Source organism: Mobula birostris, chromosome 10 (genome assembly GCF_030028105.1).
Source record: "Mobula birostris isolate sMobBir1 chromosome 10, sMobBir1.hap1, whole genome shotgun sequence".
In the NCBI taxonomy this organism is placed as follows: domain Eukaryota; kingdom Metazoa; phylum Chordata; class Chondrichthyes; order Myliobatiformes; family Myliobatidae; genus Mobula; species Mobula birostris.
The window spans coordinates 74322034-74346514 of record NC_092379.1 but is presented as its reverse complement, the minus strand read 5'-3'; the positions used below and the strand labels follow the sequence as shown (position 1 = coordinate 74346514).

Here is a 24481-nt window from a genome sequence, read left to right as displayed (position 1 = left end):
AAAATAACCTACCAAATCATACCAAATAGCACATAAAACCTAAAATAACACGAACATATAGTAAAAGCAGGAATGATATGATAAATACACAGCCTATATAAAGTAGAAATAATGTATGTACAGTGTAGTTTTACTTAACAGAATTAGGAAGATTTAGCCAAAACCGATCTGTAGAAAAAAAAATCGGCACGTACACCCATGTGCACACACCTACCCGCGCAAGGCTTCACGGTCATGGTAGTCTTCCTCGGAGTAAACACAAGTTTAAAGCGGGCATCTTTTTTTGTAAAAGCGGAAATCCTCTTTCGGTTACCGAAAACAGGTACTAATGTAGGTCTTTCGTAAAAGCTAAGTGTAAAGCGAACGTTCATAAAGCAGAGGACACCTGTATATAAAATTCAGTGCACATATGTTGTTGTCACTGGGCAAAAAATTGAACAGCACAAGGTCTTTGTGCACCCTGGTCATTACAAATTAGAGGGAACATGGTCTCTAATCCAGGCAACATACTATTCTGCACCTTCTCCAAAGCCTCCACATTCTTAATACAGATAGCAAGGTGATCAAAACAGTACACCACACTTCAAAAGTGAACTAAGCAGAAGTTTTATACAACTGCAATGTCACTTCCCAATTTTTATATTATCAATGACCCATAACAGTAAGTATGACAATTTTATCTGTTTGTGTTCCCACTTTCAGGAAACTGTAGAGTTGCATCACAATGTCCAGGAACTGAACGTGAAGCAACTACGTGAGACTGTTGCTGCAATGATAAAGTATGACTTTAATTTTGAAAGGGTACGTCGGTTTAGAGCATATTTGCAAGATGGTTTGAGTGCTTACAAAGAACTGTATGATAGAAAAATGCGCGAGGCTCAACAGTCAAGCATACTGTCAGTTTTTCAAGCCTTCCACATCAGCCACAGCAGACGACGAACTTCAACCTTCGACATCGAGGCCAGCAGTCATAGAGAAGATGAGCTGCCTGCCCTAATGGAAACAGACAACGATGAGATGACACCCCAGTGTCCCACCACCCCAACCCCCCAGGCCGCGGGCAGATACCGATTCGCGGAGAATGCAGCGGTAGCTGGGCACATCTTTAAGAAAAAAGTCGAAATAAACATGCTAATTAATTAGGTGCCGCCCGGCACGTAATTGTCGGCCCAGATCAGAGACGACGCAATCAGAAATCAGCACTGATCTGGGCTGACAATTACGTGCCGGGCGGCACTTAATTAATTAGCTTGTTTATTACAGCTTTTTTCTTAAAGATGTGCTGGATGTGTCCCAGCTACCGCTGTACCCCTGCATGCTTCGCGGCAATGTATCGCTCGGCGGCCTGGAGGGTGGGGGCCACTGCACCACCCCAACCTCCGATGACTCGGCCTAACACACCATCATCAGTGTACTCTGCGCTGTCTTCCTGATTCCCGTAAGTGATACTACACTGTACATACATTATTTCTACTTTATATAGGCTGTGTATTTTTACGTGTTATTTGGTATGATTTGGCAGCTTCATAGCTTAAAGGTTACTGGAGTGTTTTTGCCAACAGCGCTTGCATGAGATTTTCGCTACGGACAACAGTTCAGGCAATGATTGTGGAAAAGTATTTCTACTTTATATAGGCTGTGTATTTATCGTATCAATCCCGCTTTTACTATATGTTACTGTTATTTTAGATTTTATGTGTTATTTGGCATGATTTGGTAGGTTATTTTTGGGTCTGCGAACGCTCACAAAATTTTCCCATATAAGTAATTGCTTCTTTGCTTTATGACATTCCGGCTTACGAACCGTTTCATAGGAATGCTCTACCTTCGGATGGCGGGAGAAACCTGTATCTACACTCAAAAGGCTACTTTATTAGGTACCCCATATCTAATAAAGTGGCCACTGACTGGATGCTTGTTGTCTTTTGCTGCTGTAACCATTTATTTCAGGGTTCATTGTGTTTTGCGTTCAGAGGTGCTCTTCTGTGCACCTCTGTTGTAACGCACGGTAACTTAATTTATTGTCACCTTAGTGTCAGCTTCAACCAGTCTGACCATTCTCCTCTGTCCTGTCCCATTAAAAAGGCATTTTCACTGACAGTACTACTGCTCGCTGGGTGTTTTCTAATTTTCACATCATCCTCTGTAAACTCTATAGACTGTTATGCATGAAAATCCAAGGAGATTAGCAGTTTCTGAGATACTCAAACTACTCCTTCTGGCACCAACAATTATTCCAAGATCAGTCCCTTTGATCACACTTGTTCCCCATTCTGAAGTTTGGTCTGAACAACAACTGAACCTCTTGACCATCTCTGCATGCCTTTATGCATTGAATTTGAGCCACATGATTGGTTAATTAGATATTTACATTAATGAGGTTATAGGTGTATCTAATAAAATGGCCATTGAGTGTATCACTCTTACCTGCTTATTAATCAATCCATTTACATTTTCATGCATTGGAGGTCCAAGTAATTATCCTTGCAGAACAGCACTGATCACAGACCTCCAATCAGAATAACATCTTCCTTCCACTACCCCATCTTTTATTCCAAAGCCAATTTTGTATCCTATTTAATTAACCTACTCTTCTGGGCCAGCTAAGGACATTATCCATGTACACGACGTCCACTGCCTTATCCTCAATTATCTTTACCACCTTCTTAACTCAATCAAATTTGTGAGACAGAACCTTCCTGGTGCACAGTTTATCCCATGCTTTTCCAAATGCAAGTAAATCCTATCCTAAGAATCTTCTTCAATAATTTCCATACCATTGATGCAAGGTTCACCAGCAACTTACTGGATTTTTCCTCTTACCCTTCTTAAATAATGAACAACACTGGCTATTCTTCAGTCTACCGGGATCTCACCTGTGGCTATAAAGGATATGATGATCTCAGTCAAGGCCACATCACTCTTCTCCCTTAGTATCCTGGGAGATTCCATCAGGCCTGGAGGCTTATCCACGCTAAACATTTTTCAAGATACACAACACTTCATCCTTCTCAACTTGCCCTAGAATATCAACATGTCCTTGCCCTGACCTCGCCTTCATCTATTTTGTTCCCTTTGGTGATACTGGAAAGCACTGATTTTTTTTGATATTTTTCATAAGATTTGTACTTTATTAAACAAACTCATATATTTTTCACAGTGTGGTTATTCATCCCCAATCACTAGCTGAAAGCGGTATAGAATCTAAACTAACGGTTTATCATCCTTTATAATTTTTCATTGGCTAAGTATTAGCTACGTGATGTGATTGTTTTAATTATGTAGCCTATTAGCTAGTTTACTTTTAATAATTTTTCTTATGTTATCTATAAAAGTAATGGCTTTTTCAGAGTTGCCATCTTCACTTCTTTATTCTCTTGCCTTCGCAATCACCTCTTAGCATTGTTTTCAGCTCTTTATTTTATTTGCTTAATGTTTGCACACTTGTTTGTACTCCAAAATAAACTGAAATATTGGAATTAAGACTGCTCACCATTCCTGACTCCCAAAGGAACCCTAAGGATCAGAAAACAAAAAGAGATCCAACAGTGAATACTAATTTGAATAACTCATTTAGCCCTCATCCACTTCTTCTGACTCTAGAAATAAATTTGGCCTGAAGTAGCTTTCCTCATTCCCTAGTTATCATCTTGCTTTTAATATATGCATAAAATATCTTGAAATTCGCCGTAATCCAATTTACCAAGGGCATTTCATGTGACCTTAGGCCTACTTCCTGCTTCTTCTACATTCTCTGGTCCTTGCCTGATTTCATATGTGTTCTGCCTTTTTCTTTTGACTAAATTTGCAACATCTCTTGTCATCCAAGATTTCTAAACCTTGCTATCCTTATCTTTCATCATCACACGAACATGCTGGCCGCGACCTCAATCCAGCTGGCCTTTAATGTTAGATGTGGACTTATCCCTGGACTATTCTTTCCAGTTCCTGACTAATACTGTTGTAACTAGTCTTTTTGCAATTTAACACTTTCATATGGAACTATAATATCCTAAACCATCTTAAAACTTTCAGATTTATGATCACTGTCCCTAAAATGCTCCTCCAATGTAACTTCAATAACCTGGCCAGACAGATTCCCCTGTATAAAGTTTAATAAAGCCCCTTTTCTAGTTGATCTATCTACATATTTCAAGAAATTTTACCCCACCTAAGGCCTTGGCAGCAAGAGAGTCCCAAACAATACTGGGAGAATTAAAGTCACCTAATACAACCACCCTGTTGCTATTACATTTGTCCACACTCTGCCAACACCTTAACAGCATGAATGCTAAATTTTCCAATTTCAAGTAACCAATTCCCTCCATGTTTTCTTCCAATACACACTCATTTTCCTACGTGTTTCTTCCTTCCTTTGTCCACTTTTCCCATACTCTCCCAATTCCATTTGCCCATTATCACCCTTCTTTATCTGCTTTTGCCTATCACTTATTTCCTCTGTCACACTCCTTCCTTTTATTGCTACATACTGGCAATCTTTTCTCTTCTCAGTCCTGATGAATAGCTGATGTATATGCTTTGCCTCCAGAGATGCTGTCTGACCCACTGGCTTCCTTCAGCATTCTGTTATTTGCTCAAGTAGAAGTTATCCATACCTCCACAAGACTATCTGGTTTCAAATTTTTATCCTTCTTTTTTCCTCCAAGACCTTACCCCTTCTTATTTTAATCTTTTCCAGCCACACAACCTGAGAAAACTGCTTTCCTCCAAAGGTAAGTAGCGAGTTTCTACCTTGCTCATTCTCCCACAGTTACACCTTTACTATCTATGTATTAAGTGACAAAGGCCTTGAGATCTGGAATTTTCTTCTCTAATTTCTCTTCTCTCTCCTCATTTAAGATGACCCTTAAAACATTCTTTCGTCAAGCTGCCCCAATACCTTGTTATGTGGGTTGTTTGATGAGCTCTAATGAAATGCCTTTTGTTACATTAATTGTTCCATATTAATAAATGTTGTTGTGAAGTGATTTCTATATGAATCGTTACTTCTGATTCTTCTACCCTTTGTTGAGTCCTGTTGCTAGCTTATACAACCTTTTATAAAAGGCTGCACTGAATTGTCAAGATGCCTTCATCAGATCACTTACATTTTTATTTCATGAAATTTTTCTTACTTTTACTATGCTTCAGGGTTAACAACTTGCCCTTATGCAATCTTTACAGTCTTATAAATGGTGTCTATGTGTGGAGAAAAAACACAGTCTAGCAATAAATTGGTAAGGTATATATCATTTCAAGAGGGCAGAGAGTTATTCAGATTACCACTAACCATCAATAATATAATATTCTTCACCTGGTTATCATGGCCTTTAAAGAGAAAATTCAATTTATCATTCTCAGTTGAGAACCATCATTGCCCTTCTAGTCTTGGTAACTTAAGCTTGAGAAGGACCGCATCACTAAACAGATAAAAGTTTAACTAAAATTATGTTTTTCTTTTAGTACCTTAGCATTTTCCAGCTCCCCTAAGTTTGACTTCCACCTCCACAATTTCTTTAAAATGATACTTGAACTTCGCACAAAATGATCACAAGATATTTTCAAGATAGTCTATAAGTCACTTTCCTTCTGCACAATCATGGAACAGATCACCCCTTAAAAGATTTTCTGAACCACTGGTAAACCTTAAATTCATTCAAAGCCCAAATAAATCATTAGTTTCCAATGAATCTCTTGTTCTTATCAGCAGGCCCGCCGTGGGAAATAAAGCTGATCAAATTTAATTTCAGGGTTATTATTAGGAACTCTGGTATCATGAATACAAATGAAAACAGCCAAGTAGAACAATCACCCCGCAGGTTGTTCATGGAACAAAAATACCAAGAAATAAAGTTTCACCAATTTATCTTTGCTCTTACTTAAAGTTAAGAAAGTTTGAAACTATCAATCTTATTCAGAATTAAATTGGAGCATGGCTAACCTGAAGCTTAACTCTATTGGAACTCCATGTGAAATTGGCGTCTGGTGTGGTAGTGAGTTCCAGATAATAACTCATTTTTATATTGAGGGTTTTACAACTGGTCCTTGAACTAATAGTTCATAGGAACAGTTTTTACACTAGTTTTCTGCCTTAAAAAAAAACTCATCTTAAATATACAATGAAGTTACACTGGAAAGTGTTGAAGTTCCTGATTATAAATTCAACCTACTGAGATAATTTATAATAAAGAGTTACTAATTATAATCTGGTAAATGAGAAGAACCATGACTCAGTAATTGCAGTAAGTGTTGGTGCTGAGGTTACAGTGCAACTGCTGAGGACAGAGTGCAGCTGTTGAAGTTCATCCAGCTTTGGAGGGCAGTTAAGTGTTAAGTACATTGCCACAGATCTGGATTCACATCCAGACAAATTTTTCACCTGAAAGGCATTAGTAAACTGGTTGGGTTTATATGAACACCCGGTGATTTTTTTGACTGAGGTTATGATTTTCTTAAATTCCAACATTTAACTAACAGAGTTCAATTTCCATCACAAGATTTGAACTCAAATCTCCAAATCATTTGTCCAGTCTTCAGATTAATTGCAACATATCCCTGCTCAGGAGAACCAGTGAGATTACTTCTGCTGTAGACCTATTATGACAATAGGCATGTTGCAGCAGGTGAAGGTCCTTGCTTCGGCAGGAGTTGACTCTAGTCATGATCAAAGTACTTCATCACAGAAAATATAAGTGCCACTGGACGACAGTCATTGAGACAGTTCATCCTGATCTTCTTGGGCACTGGTATGATTGTTGCCCTTTTGAAGCAGGTGGGAACCTCCGACTGCAGCAGTGAGAGCTTGGACACTCCTGCCAGCTGGTTGGCAGAGATTGTCAGAGCCCTACCAGGTATGCCATCAGGGCCTGACACCTTACAAGGGTTCACCCTTTTGAAAGATGATCTGACATCAGCCTCCGAGACAGAGATTACAGGGTCATCAGATAACAAGGGGATTCACATAAAACTCAGTGAGCTCATCTGGGAGCGAAGCACCACTGCCATTCATGATGTTAGGCTTTGCTTTGTACAAACTCCATTTCCAGAAAAGTTGGGATATTTTCCAAAATGCAATAAAAACAAAGATCTGTGATATGTTAATTCACGTGAACCTTTATTTAACTGACAAAAGTACAAAGAAAAGATTTTCGATAGTTTTACTGACCAACTTAATTGTATTTTGTAAACATACACAAATTTAGAATTTGATGGCTGCAACACACTCAACAAAAGTTGGGACAGAGTTAAAATAAGATTGAAAAGTGCACAGAATATTCAAGTTACACCGATTTGGAAGACTCCACATTAAGCAGGTTAATTGGTAGCAGGTGAGGTATCATGACTGGGTATAAAAGTAGCATCCATCAAAGGCTCAGTCTTTGCAAGCAAGGATGGGTCGTGGCTCACCCCTTTGTGCCAAAATTCGTGAGAGAATTGTTAGTCAGTTCAAAAGGAACATTTCTCAATGCAAGATTGCAGAGAATTTAGGTCTTTCAACATCTACAGTACATAATATTGTGAAAAGATTCAGAGAATTCAGAGCCATCTCAGTGCGTAAAGGGCAAGGTCGGAAACCACTGTTGAATGTGCCTGATCTTCGAGCCCTCAGGCGGCACTACCTAAGAAACCGTCATGCTACTGTGACAATTATAACCACCTGGGCTCGGGAGTACTTCCGAAAACCATTGTCACTCAACACAGTCCGTCGCTGCATCCAGGAATGCAACTTGAAACTGTATTACGCAAGGAGGAAGCCATACATCAACTCTATGCAGAAACACCGGCGAGTTCTCTGGGCCCGAGCTCATCTCAGATGGATTGAAAGACTGTGGAACAGTGTGCTCTGGTCAGATGAGTCCACATTTCAGCTAATTTTTGGAAAAAATGGGCGTGGAGTTCTCTGTGCCAAAGATGAAAACGACCACCCAGATTGTTATCAGCGGAAGGTGCAAAAGCCAGCATCTGTGATGGTATGGGGGTGCATCAGTGCTCATGGCATGGGTGAGTTGCATGTATGTGAAGGTACCATTGACTCTGAGGCACATGTTAGGATTTTAGAGAGACATGTGTTGCCATCAAGGCGATGTTTCTTCCCGGGACGTCCATGCTTATTTCAGCAGGACAATGCCAGACTACATTCTGCACGAGCTACAACAGCATGGCTTTGTAGACACAGAGTGCGTGTGCTTGACTGGCCTGCTGCCAGTCCAGATCTATCTCCTATTGAAAATGTATGGCGCATCATGAAGAGGAGAATCAGACAACGGAGACCACGGACTGTTGAGCAGCTGAAGTCTTATATCAAGCAAGAATGGACAAAATTTCCAATTGCAAACCTACTACAATTAGTATCCTCAGTTCCAAAACGATTAAAAAGTGTTAGTAAAAGGAAAGGTGATGTAACACAATGGTAAACATGCCTCTGTCCCAACTTTTGCTGAGTGTGTTGCAGCCATCAAATTCTAAATTTGTGTATGTTTACAAAATACAATTAAGTTGGTCAGTAAAACTATTGAAAATCTTTTCTTTGTATTTTTGTACTTTTGTATTTTTGTTAAGTGTTCTTGATGGTGGTATAACAGTGGTCAAGTGTGTTGGCTCCTCTGGTTCCACGGGCGATATGTTAGTGGTAGTTGTTCAGAGACTACGTCAAGCTGGCCTAGTTGAATTCTCCTGCAATGATATGGAAGACATCAGAGTGCGCAGTTTCTTGCCTGCTGATTACGTTGCTCAGCTCCTCCAGTGTCTGCCTGATGTTGGCCTGAGATAAAGTGTACACTGTTACCAGGATGATGGCAGAAAACTCCCTCAGCAGATAAAATGGACAGCATTTAGCCACTAGGTGATCCAGGTCAGATGAGCAGGACTGAGGCAAAAGCGCTACATTTGTGCACCACAATGAGTTAATCAAAAAGCATACAGTTCTCCACCTTCTCTGCCTTTAAGACTGAACTGTTCTACCTTTACGGAGAATGGTGAAGCCATCAAGCTGCAGCGCTGCGTAAGAAATGGTGGGTGTGAATCATGTTTCCGTGAAGCAGAGCACACAGCAGTCCCTGATGTCCCTCTGGTACAGCAATCTTAATCTGAGGTCTTGAATTTTATTTTCCAGAGACTGTACACTCACCAGCAGGATAGTCGGGAGTGGAAGTCTAACGCCTCTGCACTTCAATTTAAACCAGTGCGGCATCCCCACTTCTGCTTTCTTAAAGGGGAACTGCACTCGCGACCTGATTCTACCGTCCGAGGTTCATCGGTTTGCCACATCAATAGATTTTTTAAATGTTTTAAAGCAATGCTGCTTACTGAAGTACCAATGGCTGTGACCGCGACTTATAGCTATAGTAGTATTAAATGGGAATATTTCATGGTTCCCATCAGAGCTGCACGCAAACAGTCACCACTTAATGGTGCCATCATAGTGAGCTAGTGATGCCAAACACAATTAAATACATTACCCATGGGCATATTCAATTATGATGTTACAATTCAGCATGAGTCATCACTTCAAATTTCAAATCCATGTTTACTTTAATATTTTTTATGCCTACCTTTTTGTCTGAAGTAATTAGCTTAAAGGCTTGTGTAACTTGCTGGGCAGTTGCTCCACCTCCCACATCTAGAAAGTTAGCTGGAGTACCACCATGAAGTTTTATAATATCCATTGTTGCCATAGCCAGTCCTGCACCATTCACTGCAATGACAGAAACCAATTAAAGCACTTAACAACCTGCACAAGTATTGGGGCATGATAATAGAAAAGTAATTTTGATTTTCAAAATCACATTGGGAATGAAAAAGATCCAAGTTTTGTAAAATTCACAAAAGGCACCAGACATTTTGTGTAGAGAAATGTTACAAATGCTGTTTAAAGGGTAAATGATAGAACTTTCACAAAAAAATGTATAGATCAACAAACTGCTAGAGTGATACTAAGAGATTTTTTAAAGAAAAAATATGCTTGAAATTTTAAAAATAGCAGTTATCATGAAATTACGTGCCAAAAATAAGTTAGGTCAGAATGCAAATAGCTAGTAGGAGAGAGTAAAATGCTGAATTAGGCTGAGAGTTTACATATGGTTTCCAGCCATTTGTAAGTTTATATGAAACTACTGCATGATTAAAATTTAGGATGAGAGTTTACATATGGTTTCTAGCCATTTGTTAGTTTATATGAAACTACTGCATGATAGAAATAAAAATATCCAGTAGTGTCAATGGCCTGAGTACTAAAGGCCAAGGACAGCAGCTATCCCATGCAAAACTTATGCTCAGTGTTGAACAGTTTGTTTTCGGACAGTTTAGAACTCCATTGTCACTCTTCAATGCCACTGGCATTACAGGTTCAAAAAAGGCACATACAGTGATAGCAGATAAAGCCAGCCAAATGCCCCATTCTAGAACAGTATACGGCCGAACTTTGGAAAACTTTCTGACACAGGATAAGAAAAGATGAGACTCTGCAATGTAGACAAAACAATTCAGTAGTGTCTATAAATAATAGGCTTGCCTTACACATTACAAACAATTTGTTAAATTACTGGATACCTTTAAAAGTCATCTTTCAATGAGTGGCATATTAAAAATTACTGTAAGAGAGGAGAAGGAATGATAAAAGAAAACAACTTGAAGCAAGCTGATATAATCTCTTAATTATCTGAATCACTTCTTTTTCTAACCGCATTCTTTCCTACCCAAGCAGCCAATGTTGCCATCTAGTCCAATGTAGTTCAGGTCCGCCTTCGCTGCTTCCTGATCTCTTTCATCTTCTTGGCTCCAGTCTTGCAACTCGAAGATTTGTTTTTGGCGATATGCAGCATTAGAATCAAAAGTAATTTTTGCATCCATGCACATGACTGAAAAACAGACCAAAAAAATTTACTAATCGAAAAGTAAAATGTACATGCTGAAGGCTTGTAATAAATCAGAAAAGGTAGTAAATATTCAGGTCAGAATAAGTACAGAGAGGAACAAAGTTCAATGGGAGACAAGCTGGATTGTCTTCATCTGCATTGCATGGTAAGAGGAAGCTCTGTGGCTGTTCTTGCAGAAAGTGGCTCCAGGACAACATCTATGCACCATCAATCTACAGGCCAGGACACTATTATTACTTTTTAATTTTGTTTTTTTGTAACTGTATTTTTTTCTGTTATAATTATTTATGCTAAATGTGCTGTTCCATATTTTGCACCGTGGCCCCATAGGAACTCTGTTTTGTTTGGCTGTACTCATGTATATGGTTGAATGACAATCAAACTTGGACTTGAATTAAAGTTTTATGTTCAATGCTCATGTCAGAACTGAGGAAAAGTTTCGAGTAAACAAGCTTATAAAGATCAGAAAAAGTGGAGATTACATTAAGTATCTGACAAGATGGCAGGCAGGAGAGATTAACTGTCAAAGGTATTAATGGAACAAAGTGAAATCTGATGATAAAGCATTAATGAATAACAAGCTGGAGTTGACATGTTGTTTCAAGAAGATGAATAAATAGCTGAAAAAAACCTCTGTATTTGAAGTGTAAGGTATAAAGATAAAACTTGCTGAATTCCAGGCTGGAGCATCAAATTAGCAGCAGTGAACCCCTAGAGGCCGTACCTGTACTACCATTCAGTGATCTGACTAACCTCAAATCTGTCTTCCTACCTATTTCCAATAATCTTTCACCTCCTCATTTTTCTAGATCTATTTACATCTGCCTTAAAAGTATTCGATATTTAGCTTCCACTATCCTACGAGGTAAAGTTCCAAAGCATCATGGCGCTTCAAAATAAAACCTGATCTATTTCAACTGGATGACTGCTTATTTTTAACCACAGACCCCTAGTATAAAATTCTCTTACAAGGAGAAACATTCTCAAAAGTGGCCACTGAATTTGCATTGACTGAGTGAGCTGCAAATGTAGAACAATAAATTAGTAGTGACACTAAATGGCAGCTTCATCTGAATGGTGACAAGGGTGGCTGGAGGATAAAGAGCAGGTCTAGTCCTCCTTTAAGTTGCCTAGTAAAATGCCAAAAGAACGGATGTGGATATATCAATGATAGAACTAAAAACCAGATCACTCCTGATGGATCAGCCCCTTTGGAATTTAGGCATCCAAGTTGCTGAATGGTTGATTAGCATACTGTTACAATTGAATCTTTAGGGCATGTGTTCTCAAATTTCCATGAAATCCCAGGCAGGTTCCTATATGCATCAATAAAAATTACTCGCCAAGCCAAGCACAGAATAGTTGATGGTTTGTGGAGATTTGTGTACTGTGTGGTACGGCCAGAAGTCCCAATTGTATGGCATGTCAGTTGTTCTTCCCAAAATGGCCTGTCCATCTACGACCTTCTCCAGACAGGGTGAAGAAACAGATACAACAATAATACCTCAAAATTTGCCTGGGTAGTCTATAAACCTATGGTATTTTCCAAATGTAAGCAATGCATACTCTATGTTCCTTTCTCAATCCTTCTGATCAACCCAGGTTCTCTCCTCTCTTTTTCCAATAATCCCACCCCAGTCATCGAACCAGTTCTGTTTGTCTGACACCCACACACTTAACCCACTGGGTCACCTATTTTCCTATACCCTCGCTCAAATGAATCTCACCACCTGGCTCCATCTGCTGACTTTCTGCATCAGTTTACTTTTTTGTTCAAGGATGAGGTAGAAAGAAGACCAGTTTCAAACCTGAAGCAGTCAGAAAAGATATAACAGAATCTGTGGGAACAGAATACAGCCCTTACAGGAAATAGGGTGAGAAGAAATGTAGTCAAGTAGTTGTGGTAGCTTGTGAGTTTGTTGTACAAGGATGTTCACCTGAGATATCAATTTATTCTCTCTATTCAGATCCTGTCTGTGCTGCCGGGTGTAAGCAGCATTTTAAGCTTACTAACCCTAAGTTCAAAGAAAATTTAAAAGCAATAATGATCAAATTAAAACATAAAGGTTAGAAAATGGACAAAAATACATGAAATTTGCAGATTCTCAAACAATAGTCAGATGACCAAGATCAGAAAACTTTTATTCCAATCAATGGATTGTAACAAGAAGCATATAGAGGAATAAGCAAGAGAAAATTTGCAGATACTGGAAATCCAAGCAACCACACAAAATGCTGGAGGAACTCAGCAAGCCAGGCAGCATCTACGAAGAAGAGTAATCAGTTGATATTTCAGGCCGAGACCCTTCATCAGGACTGCTGAAGGGTCTCGACCTGATACTTCAACTGTTTACTCCTTTCCATTGATGCTGCCTGGCCTGCCGAGTTCCTCCGGCATTTTGTGTGTGTTGCTATTGAGGAATGAATCTGTGATTTGCATATAAAATTTCTAAAAAAACTCAGTGGCAGATAGGACAGTTAATTGCTGAGAGTCTTTCACTTCCTTACTAAATTATGCTTTCTGGTCTACCAAAATCCTTACATAAAATCTGAAAAAAGAGTTAGAATTAAATAATCAGCTAATAAATTAAATGTAGAGTTCTGTTTTACTTAACAATTAATAATTCCAAAAACACTGAAGCAGAAATTTAACTCTTAACAGTTCAATTACTTTTATGAATCTGCTTTTTTAGTAAGCACCTTTGAAAGTACTTTAATGTGAGTGAATTCCAGAAGACAGAATGTTAAGGGTTACCTTACCCATGCCCGATGAGTCTTCCACCATTGGGTTTATTTCAATTAAAGTAGCATCATATTTCAAAAACAGTTCATACAAACGTACAATAATGTCAGCAGCATCGTCTATTAGTGCAGCTGGGAAATCCATTTGCTGAGCAACCTATTATAAAATGAAATTTTAAAAAATCAGCTGTGGCTACAATCAAAAAAGAGAAAAAACAAAGAAATCCTTCAACAACATTGAACATTCAAGGCCCATGAACTGATTAAGGAGGTATTTTAAAGCATTATAAGGATTTAAATATTACAAGTACTTGGTAATAATTTGGATGGAGTTGACCGATAAAAAATAAATTAAAAATAAGATTATTTTTAATTATCCTGAATAATGGGAACCAAACCGAGTGAAATAATTAAACTCCCAGAGCAAGTAAAAGTATTGTTGTTCTACCACAAACCCAGTGGTATATTGCTGTGGCATGACTTGATTTTACAAATGGGCCCAGAGGAACATAAAGGAGGATGATCTTATATTAGATTTCCCAAAGTAACTTGATGGTAATCATGCATACAATCAAAAAGAATCAAAGCTAACTGCTTCTCACAGGAAATTTTAAGGTGCATTTTCTTTTAGGTCTATTTTGCAGCAAACACAATTCTCTTTCAGGTAATGCTCTGTTGGGAATCTTTACAAATTGGTTACAGCATGGCGGGAGCCCATTTAGCTAATCTAGTCAATATTGATCCTATGCAACAGCAACTTAGCTCATTCCACTCTCCTGTTCTTTACTTATAATCCTGTAACTTTCTTTTCCCTTTCAGATACTGACTTAGCTCCCATTTGAAAACTACAAATCCCATTTCTAGAAAAGTTGGGATATTTTCCAAAAGGCAATAAAAACAAAAATCTGTGAAATGTTAATTCACGTGAACCTTTATTTAACTGACAAAAGTACAACGAAAAGATTTTCAATAGTTTCACTGACCAACTTAATTGTATTTTGTAAACATACACAAATTTAGAATTTGATGGCTGCAACACACTCAACAAAAGTTGGGACAGAGGCATGTCTACCGTTGTGTTACATCACCTTTCCTTTTAATAACACTTTTTATTCGTTTTGGAACTGAGGATACTAATTGTAGTAGATTTGCTACGGGAAATTTTGTCCAATCTTGCTTGATATAAGACTTCAGCTGCTCAACAGTCCGTGGTCTCCGTTGTCTGATTCTCCTCTTCATGATGCGCCATACATTTTCAATAGGAGATAGATCTGGACTGGCAGCAGGCCAGTCAAGCACACGCACTCTGTGTCTACAAAGCCATGCTGTTGTAGCCCGTGCAGAATGTGGTCTGGCATTGTCCTGCTGAAATAAGCATGGACGTCCCGGGAAGAGACGTCGCCTTGATGGCAACATATGTCTCTAAAATCCTAATATACGCCTCAGAGTCAATGGTACCTTCACATACATGCAACTCACCCATGCCGTGGGCACTGATGCACCCCCATACGATCACAGATGCTGGCTTTTACACCTTTCGCTGATAATAATCTGGATGGTCGTGTTCATCTTTGGCACGGAGAACTCGACGCCCATTTTTTCCGAAAACTAGCTGAAATGCGGACTCATCTGACCACAGCACACTGTTCTACAGTCTTTCAGTCCATCTGAGATGAGCCTGGGCACAGAGAACTGGCAGGCGTTTCTGCATAGAGTTGATGTATGGTTTCCTCCTTGAGTAATACAGTTTCAAGTTGCATTCCTGGATGCAGTGACGGACTGTGTTGAGTGACGATAGTTTTCCAAACTACTCCCGAGCTCAAATGGCTATAATTGTCACAGTAGCATGACTGTTTCTTAGGCAGTGCCGCCTGAGGGCTCGAAGATCAGGCACATTCAACAGTGGTTTCCAACCTTGCCCTTTACGCACTGAGATGGCTCTGAATTCTCTGAATCTTTTCACAATATTATGTACTGTAGATGTTGAAAGACCTAAATTCTCTGCAATCTTGCATTGAGAAATGTTCCTTTTGAACTGACTAACAATTCTCTCACGAATTTTGGCACAAAGGGGTGAGCCACGACCCCTCCTTGCTTGCAAAGACTGAGCCTTTGACGGACGCTACTTTTATACCCAGTCATGATACCTCACCTGCTACCAATTAACCTGCTTAATGTGGAGTCTTCCAAACCAGTGTTACTTGAATATTCTGTGCACTTTTCAATCTTATTTTAACACTGTTCCAATTTTTGTTGAGTGTGTTGTAGCCATCAAATTCTAAATTTGTGTATATTTACAAAATACAATTAAGTTGGTCAGTAAAACTATTGAAAATCTTTTCTTTGTACTTTTGTCAGTTAAATAAAGGTTCACGTGAAGTAACATATCACAGATTTTTGTTTTTATTGCATTTTGGAAAATATCCCAACTTTTCTGGAAATGGGGTTTGTACAATTGAACTTGTTTTCTCTTCCACCAATGGAACAGCAAACCATTTCTTAACCATTTGGTGTGAGATTGGAGATGATGCGAGGAATGGAGGCGTCAAGGTGGCTGCCATCACATTGGCAACCAGAAAATAAGAGGGCAAGAGAGGGTAAAAGTCCAGAAAGAGGTGTCTAAGAGGGGGAGCATCAGAAGCTTAAATGGTAGAGCCTTTATTCATAACTCAAATTGTCTATTCTCAAACCCTTTTCTAAATTACTCCCAATATATTAACATACTTTCCTAAATAAGGAGACTAATACTATACACACATTTGTAGAAGCTGTCTCACCAGTAAAGTTTCCACTGAATTCTCCTAGCCACAAACAGTAAGATTCTATTAGCTGTCCTAATTACTTACTGTACCTCCATACTAGCTCTTTTCAAATTGCCCCTTTGGATACTTCACATAACTCTGCATCTTAGATCTGAACTTTGCAATCTCTTGCCACTTACATTATGCTGTTTTTGTAATTATCTTGCCAAAATAAACATCTTTCCCACACTGTAAGCAAGAATGATTCCAGGAATGCGAGTGCTACCCTATGAGAAATGCCTGGCAGCTCTTGGGCTGTATTCCATGGAGTTCAGGAGAAAGAGGGGGGATCTCATAGAAACATTCCAAATGTTAAAAGGCCTGAACAGATTAGATATGGCAAAGTTATTTGCCATGGTAGTGGATTCTAGGACAAGAGGGCACGACTTCAGGATTGAAGGACATCCTTTTAGAACTGAGATACAGAGAAATTACTTTAATCAGAGGGTGGTAAATCTGTGGAATTTGTTGCCACGAGTGGCTGTGGAGGCCAAGTCATTGGGTGTATTAAAGGCAGAGATAGATAGGTTCTTGATTAGCCAGGGCACCAAAGGGTGAAGGCAGGGGAGTGGGGATGACTGGATGAAGTGGATCAGCCCATGAATGAATGGCGGAGCAGACTCGATGAGCCAAATGGCCCATTTCTGCTCCTAAATCTTATGGTCTATGGTCTAATATGCTCGGATTTTTGCCATCACCCTTTTCTTACTTTCAGTTTATCTATATTTGTGTCCTTGGCATATTTATTAACTATTCCTAGTGCCTTTGTCCAGACAATTTACATGATGTAAAAGGTTTAGATGCCAGATCCAATTCCTGCAACAAAGCATTTGTTACATCATACCAACTAGTAAAGAGCTTGTTGATAGTCAACCTCCTACACAAAGTGCTACCTCCTAAACCAGGGGTCGGCAACCTTTTTGCCTCTGTGGGCCGGATCACGTATTAATGAGCGGATGGTGGGCCAGATAAATGCTATAAAAAACTTGAAATATGGGAATTATCCATTTAAATACATCTAGTTATGTTTTGCCACAAATTAATGAATAACGCATGCTAGAAAATCATTTGTGCTTAACCAAGGATGCGAATTAGTAATCAAAGAACTCAGTTTAGTTGCAATTTATTTCAATCAAGGCACCTTTTGAATCTATTAAAAGGACACAAAGAATCTTTCAACAGAAAACATATGAACATGATGCATTGAATGGTGGTAAATTAAGTATAATAAAAAAGAAAATTTTAATACAAACAGTCGATAAATCAATGTGAAACTTAATGCTGTTTATTGCTTGAAAGCTTCTCAATATTGGGTGTCAGACTCGTTGATGCCAAGAGCAAGACATTATCCAGATGAGCATCAGTCAGTCTTGTTCTCAAATGGTTCTTGGTGTGCTTCATTTTTGAAAATAATTGCTCACACAGATAAGTGCAAACAATGATGCCATCTTTTTTGCATGGTCCACCAGGTTAGGATACTTCCCACTTGGATGAATATATTTTCTATAGAAGTCAAGCACTGACACATCTTCAGAATGAAATTTTGATCTCAATATGTCATCACACTGCATCTCAGTCAATTCCATTTGAAAAATTTCTGACGCAGTGTCCACGTTTTGAGACTTCGCAGCTGGCCTGGGTATTTCCTTCATTTTCACTGCTTTTCTTGGCAAAAAATGACATTTGTTTTCTGAAACTAGCCTTCATTCGCTCAGCTTCATCTTTCCTTGCTTGCCGAGTAAACTTGTTAAAATTTCCACTATGGCGGGTCTCGTAATGTCGCCTGATATTTGCCACCTTCTTCACAGCAACATTTTCTAGGCAAATGAGACAAAATGGTTTCTCAGCTTGCTTGATGAAGAGGTAATCTAATGTCCAAGTGTCTTGGAAATTGCGGCACTCGGTGTCTACCTTCCTGTGTTTCGCATTCATTGCCATTGGAATTTTTTTCTTCAATTTTATTTCGAAACATCAGTTATTCAACAAGTGTCATAGCACACGTAAATATCTGGATTTTTAGCGTGGATTTCTTGTTAAAACACAGTGACGCTGTTTCTGTTTACAAATGTGAATGGGCAACAATCCCATCTGAAAACCTGCGTGTGCACGGGAAGTATCTAATACATATTAATAAGGTAGTCTGCCTTCCTGTCATTCGTATACAGTATACCAGTGCTTGGTTTGGAACTAAACGGAACCTGAGGCCAGTATAACAAGACGCCATGTATGCCCATCAGTGTGGTCGCGTGAAACACTCAGAATAAGGAAAAATCGCTCACGGGCCAGATAAGCATAGTACCTCAATATTTGCTTGCAGGCCGATCAAAATACCTTCGCGGGCCGGATCTGGCCTGCGGGCTGTAGATTGCCTACCCCTGTCCTAAACCATGAGATTCTAAGTTTTATGAGAACCTTGGATGCAGCACCTTATAAAAATGACTTCTGATACTGTACAAATGTCATTCTCATTTATCTACAATACTTCTTCAAAGAATTCCAATTAATTTGTTGAACATTTCTAATCACAAAACTATGTTGACTTTGCCTCATTACTTTCTAAGTGGCATCCTATAACACATTTAATGATGCTTTCCCATGATGGACAGTAAGCTGACTGGCCTTGAGGTTCCTGCTTTGTTTCCCCTCTCTGTCGCATTTGAATAAATGAAATTTGTTACTTGCCACTCTGATGAACCCTTTCCCAAACCTAAGGAATTTTGGAAAATTAAAGCAACTATCAGGCACCAGACATTGCTTGTACAACTCCGGCATTAAATTCATTAGTACCTAGAGGCACAACAATTTACTCAAGAACCCTTTCTTGTTATTTGCAGTTTTCTCATGAAAGCCTTTGTCTCATAACACCACTTTCAATCTTGACCTCTGTGTGGTTTGCATGTTTGTGGTAACCGTGGGGATTTCTTTGGGTACTTCGGATTTCTCCCACTTGTATTTCCAGCTCTCACACCTCCTGTGTCTCCACTTATTATCCTCAGCCTCAATCTCTGCCTTTGCCTACTCCTCCAAAAAACTGTCTGATTCCGTTTCCATTTTACATTTGCTGTCACCTTTGGTCATGCTCACTTCTGTCTCTCATAACTTTATTATTTATTATTACTCTGAACACATGTAAGCAACCTGGTTCACATCTCTATAAACTCAGCAGCTGTCATATGTTCTCATGTAATTCTACTATTTTATCGTCTACATTTATGATCTTGCTCTGGTTTTAATTCTGTTGTGGGAATGTGCATACAGTACAGCTGAACTTCAAGGTTTTACTTTTCCCTGCCAAGCTTTAATTCAATTTATCCAGGCCAGATCTATCACATCCAAATGTAAATGGCTCTTTTCCAGTTGGAGTGTTCTGCATTCTTTTCCATTGCTATTTTGAACTTTACGTAGGTTGATCATTGATATAGGTTTCCTGGATGCTCACCACTGACACTTCCTCCATTTGACCTGACCTAATTCCCACAACCAAGACCTACTGAAACACAAACAACAGGAATTCTGCAGATGCTGGAAATTCAAGCAACACACATCAAAGTTGCTGGTGAACGCAGCAGGTCAGGCAGCATCTCTAGGAAGAGGTACAGTCGACATTTCAGGCTGAGACCCTTCGTCAGGACAAACTGAAAGAAGAGTTAGTAAGAGATTTGAAAGTGGGAGGGGGAGGGGGAGATCCAAAATGATAGGAGAAGACAGGAGGGGGAGGGATGGAGCCAAGAGCTGGACAGGTGATAGGCAAAAGGGATATGAGAGGATCATGGGACAGGAGGTCCAGGAAGAAAGACAAGTGGGCGGGGGGGGGGGGAACCCAGAGGATGGGCAAGGGGTATAGTCAGAGGTACAGAGGGAGAAAAAGGAGAGTGAGAGAAAGAATGTGTGTATATAAATAAATAACGGATGGGGTACGAGGGGGAGGTGGGGCATTAGCGGAAGTTAGAGAAGTCGATGTTCATGCCATCAGGTTGGAGGCTACCCAGACAGAATATAAGGTGTTGTTCCTCCAACCTGAGTGTGGCTTCATCTTTACAGTAGAGGAGGCCGTGGATAGACATGTCAGAATGGGAATGGGATGTGGAATTAAAATGTGTGGCCACTGGGAGATCCTGCTTTCTCTGGCGGACAGAGCGTAGGTGTTCAGCAAAGCTGTCTCCCAGTCTGCGTCGGGTCTCGCCAATATACAGAAGGCCACATCGGGAGCACCGGACGCAGTATATCACCCCAGCCGACTCACAGGTGAAGTGTCGCCTCACCTGGAAGGACTGTTTGGGGCCCTGAATGGTGGTAAGGGAGGAATATCCAGCAACTTTGATGTGTGTTACCTGCTGAAACACCTTCCCTTTCTGGCCCCTTATTGTTATCAAGGTCCATATTTGGGGAATAGAAATCCCCCATTATCATCTTGTATTTTGCACACTGTGTCATTTTCCTGAAAATCCATTCCTCAACATCTTTTACACTAGATGGTGACCAATAATGAAATCTTAACACATCTCTACTGTTCCTTAATTTTAGACAACAGAAATATTCTGTAATTTGAAGATATCTTCCCTGTCTTGCACTGAAATACTTTATACTTTATTGTCGACAAACAATTGGTACTAGAACATACAATCATCACAGCGATATTTGATTCTGCGCTTCACACTCCCTGGATTACAAATATTAATTATTATAAATATTAAAAATAGTTAAAATTAGTAAATATTAAAAATTTAAATTATATATCATAAATAGAAAACAGAATAATGGGAAGTAAGGTAGTGCAAAAAAGACGAGCGGCAGGTCCAGATATTTGGAGGGTACGGCCCAGATCCGGGTCAGGATCCGTTCAGCAGTCTTATCACAGTTGGAAAGAAGCTGTTCCCAAATCTGGCCGTACGAGACTTCAAGCTCCTGAACCTTCTCCCGGAGGGAAGAGGGACGAAAAGTCTGTTGGCTGGGTGGGTTGTGTCCTTGATTATCCTGGCAGCACTGCTCCAATAGCGTGCGGTGTGAAGTGAGTCCACGGATGGAAGATGGGTTTATGAGATGTGCTGCGCCGTGTTCACGATATTTTGCAGCTTCTTTAGGTCTTGGACAGAACAACTTCCATACCAGGTTGTGATGCACCCTAGAAGAATGCTTTCTACAGTGCATCTATAAAAATTAGTGAGGGTTTTAGGGGACAGGCCAAATTTCTTCAGTTTTCTCAGGAAGTAAAGGCACTGATGGGCTTTCTCGGCACTGAACTCTGCTTGGTTGGACCAAGTCAGGTCATTTGTGATATTCACCCTGAGGAACTTAAAGCTTTTGACCTGGTCCACTTGCGCACCACCGATGTAAATTGGGTTGTGCGGTCCACTACTCCTTCTGAAGTCAACAACCAATTCCTTCGTCTTGCTGACTTTGAGGGATAGGTTATTGTCTTCGCACCATGCCACCAGGTTCTTAATTTCCTCTCTGTACTCAAACTCATCATTACCTGAGATACGGTCTACAATTGTTGTGTCATCAGCAAACTTGTATATTGAGTTTGATGGGAACTTGGCTCCACAATCATAGGTGTACAGTGAGTACAGCAGGGGGCTGAGTACACAGCCTTGTGGGGCAGCGGTGGTCAGAGTGATTGTAGAGGAGAGCTTGTCCCCTATTTTCACAGCCTGGGTGAGGAAGTTGAAGATCCAGCTGCAGATCTGAGTGCTAAGGCCCAGGTTCCGGAGCTTAGGAATCAGTTTATTTGGAATGATGGTATTAAATAAATATTGTCTATAATCAAGGAAGTCTGAGAGTCGGAGCGGGAGTGCGGAGGAAGACATTTTTGAATTTTTCGTTTTTTTTTCTATCGGCGTTCAGAGAGGCGGGACTGCGCAGGCGTGTGACATCGGGCAGTGAAGCACGGAAGATTTAAAAGAAACAGAGCCTCATACAGCGGGCAGCGTAGTTTGCGGGCTGCAGAGTGAGCCGGGAGCAGAATGAAGGCTTAAGGGCTTCGGCTCACCGGGCTTAGGTGGAAACGGGCGAGGCAAGGAAGGTTTGGATTCATTTTTTGTTGTTATTTCAGGGGAGAGGCAGTATGAGTGTGAGGGCAGTTTGTTGTTCTCGGTGCCGGATGTGGGAGGCCCTGGAGTCTCCAAGCCTCCCGGACGTCCACATCTGCGCCAGGTGCGCCGAGATGCAGCTCCTAAGGGACCGCGTTAGGGAACTGGAGCTGCAGCTCGATGACCTTCGTCTGGTCAGGGAGAGTGAGGAGTTGATAGAGAGGAGTTACAGGCAGGTGGTCACACCGGGGCCACGGGAGGCAGACCAGTGGGTCACGGTTAGGAGGGGGAAGGGGATGAGTCAGGTAATAGAGAGTACCCCGGTGGCTGTGCCCCTTGACAATAGGTACTCCTGTTTGAGTACTGTTGGGGGGGACAGTTTACCTGGGGGAAGCGACAGTGGCTGTGCCTCCGGCACAGAGTGCGGCCCTGTAGCTCAGAAGGGTAGGGAAAGAAAGAGGAGGGCAGTTGTAATAGGGGACTCGATAGTAAGGGGGTCAGATAGGCGATTCTGTGGACGCAGTCCAGAGACCCGGATGGTAGTTTGCCTCCCTGGTGCCAGGGTCCGGGATATTTCTGATCGTGTCCAAGATATCCTGAAGTGGGAGGGTGAGGAGCCAGAGGTCGTGGTACATATAGGTACCAATGACATAGATAGGAAAAGGGAAGAGGTCCTGAAAGGAGAATATAGGGAGCTAGGAAAGGAGTTGAGAAAAAAGACCGCAAAGGTAGTAATCTCGGGATTACTGCCTGTGCCACGCGACAGTGAGAGTAGGAATGCGATGAGGTGGAGGATAAATGCGTGGCTGAAGGATTGGAGCAGGGGGCAGGGATTCAAGTTTTTGGATCATTGGGACCTCTTCTGGCGCAGGCGTGACCTGTACAAAAATGACGGGTTACACTTGAATCCTTGGGGGACCAATATCCTGGCAGGGAGATTAGCGAGGGCTACTGAGGTGACTTTAAACTAGAATGGTTGGGGGGTGGGAATCAAATTAAAGAGGCTAGGCGAGAGGAGGTTAGTTCACAACAGGGGGATGGGAACCAGTGCAGAGAGACAGAGGGGTGTAAAATGAGGGTAGAAGCAAAAAGTAGTAAGGTGAAAAGTACAAGTGGCAGGCCGACAAATCCAGAGCAAGCATCAAAAAGGGCCACTTTTCAACATAATTGTATAAGGGCTAAGAGAATTGTAAAAGCGCGCCTGAAGGCTTTGTGTGTCAATGCAAGGAGCATTCGTAACAAGGTGAATGAATTAAAAGTGCAGATTGTTATTAATGAATATGATATAGTTGGGATCACAGAGACATGGCTCCAGGGTGACCAAGGATGGGAGCTCAACATTCAGGGATATTCAATATTCAGGTGGGATAGACATGAAAGAAAAAGAGGTGGGGTGGTGTTGCTGGTTAGAGAGGAGATTAACGCAAAAGAAAGGAAGGACATAAGCCGGGAAGATGTGGAATCGATATGGGTAGAGCTGCATAACACTAAGGGGCAGAAAATGCTGGTGGGAGTTGTGTACAGGCCATCTAACAGTAGTAGTGAGGTTGGGGATGGTATTAAACAGGAAATTGGAAATGTGTGCAATAAAGGAACAGCAGTTATAATGGATGACTTCAATCTACATGTAGATTGGGCGACCCAAATTGGTAAGGGTGCTGAGGAAGAGGATTTCTTGGATGTATGAGGGATGGTTTTTTGAATCAACATGTCGAGGAACCAACTAGAGAGCAGGCTATTCTAGACTGGGTATTGAGCAATGAGGAAGGGTTAATTAGCAATCTTGTTGTGAGAGGCCCCTTGAGTAAGAGTGACCATAATATGGTGGAATTCTTCATTAAGATGGAGAATGACATAGTTAATTCAGAAACAAAGGTTCTGAACTTAAAGAAGGGTAACTTTGAAGGTATGAGACGTGAATTAGCTAAAATAGACTGGCAAATGACACTTAAAGGGTTGATGGTGGATATGCAATGGCAAGCATTTAAAGATCGCATGGATGAACTACAACAATTGTTCATCCCAGTTTGGCAAA

The 24481-nt window shown here is 40.6% G+C and overlaps 1 protein-coding gene across 1 annotated transcript in view; it reads right to left on the bottom strand.

The window, feature by feature from the left end:
• The window catches only part of sucla2 (succinate-CoA ligase ADP-forming subunit beta), a 103452-nt gene that overhangs the window by 16180 nt on the left and 62791 nt on the right, over positions 1-24481 (bottom strand). Inside the window, exons 6-8 of the mRNA XM_072270486.1 lie at positions 13635-13773; positions 10695-10856; positions 9552-9694 (exon numbers count right to left, since the gene is read on the bottom strand). Of these exons, the coding sequence (XP_072126587.1) occupies positions 9552-9694; positions 10695-10856; positions 13635-13773 (444 nt within the window). The remainder of the gene's footprint in view (positions 1-9551; positions 9695-10694; positions 10857-13634; positions 13774-24481) is intronic.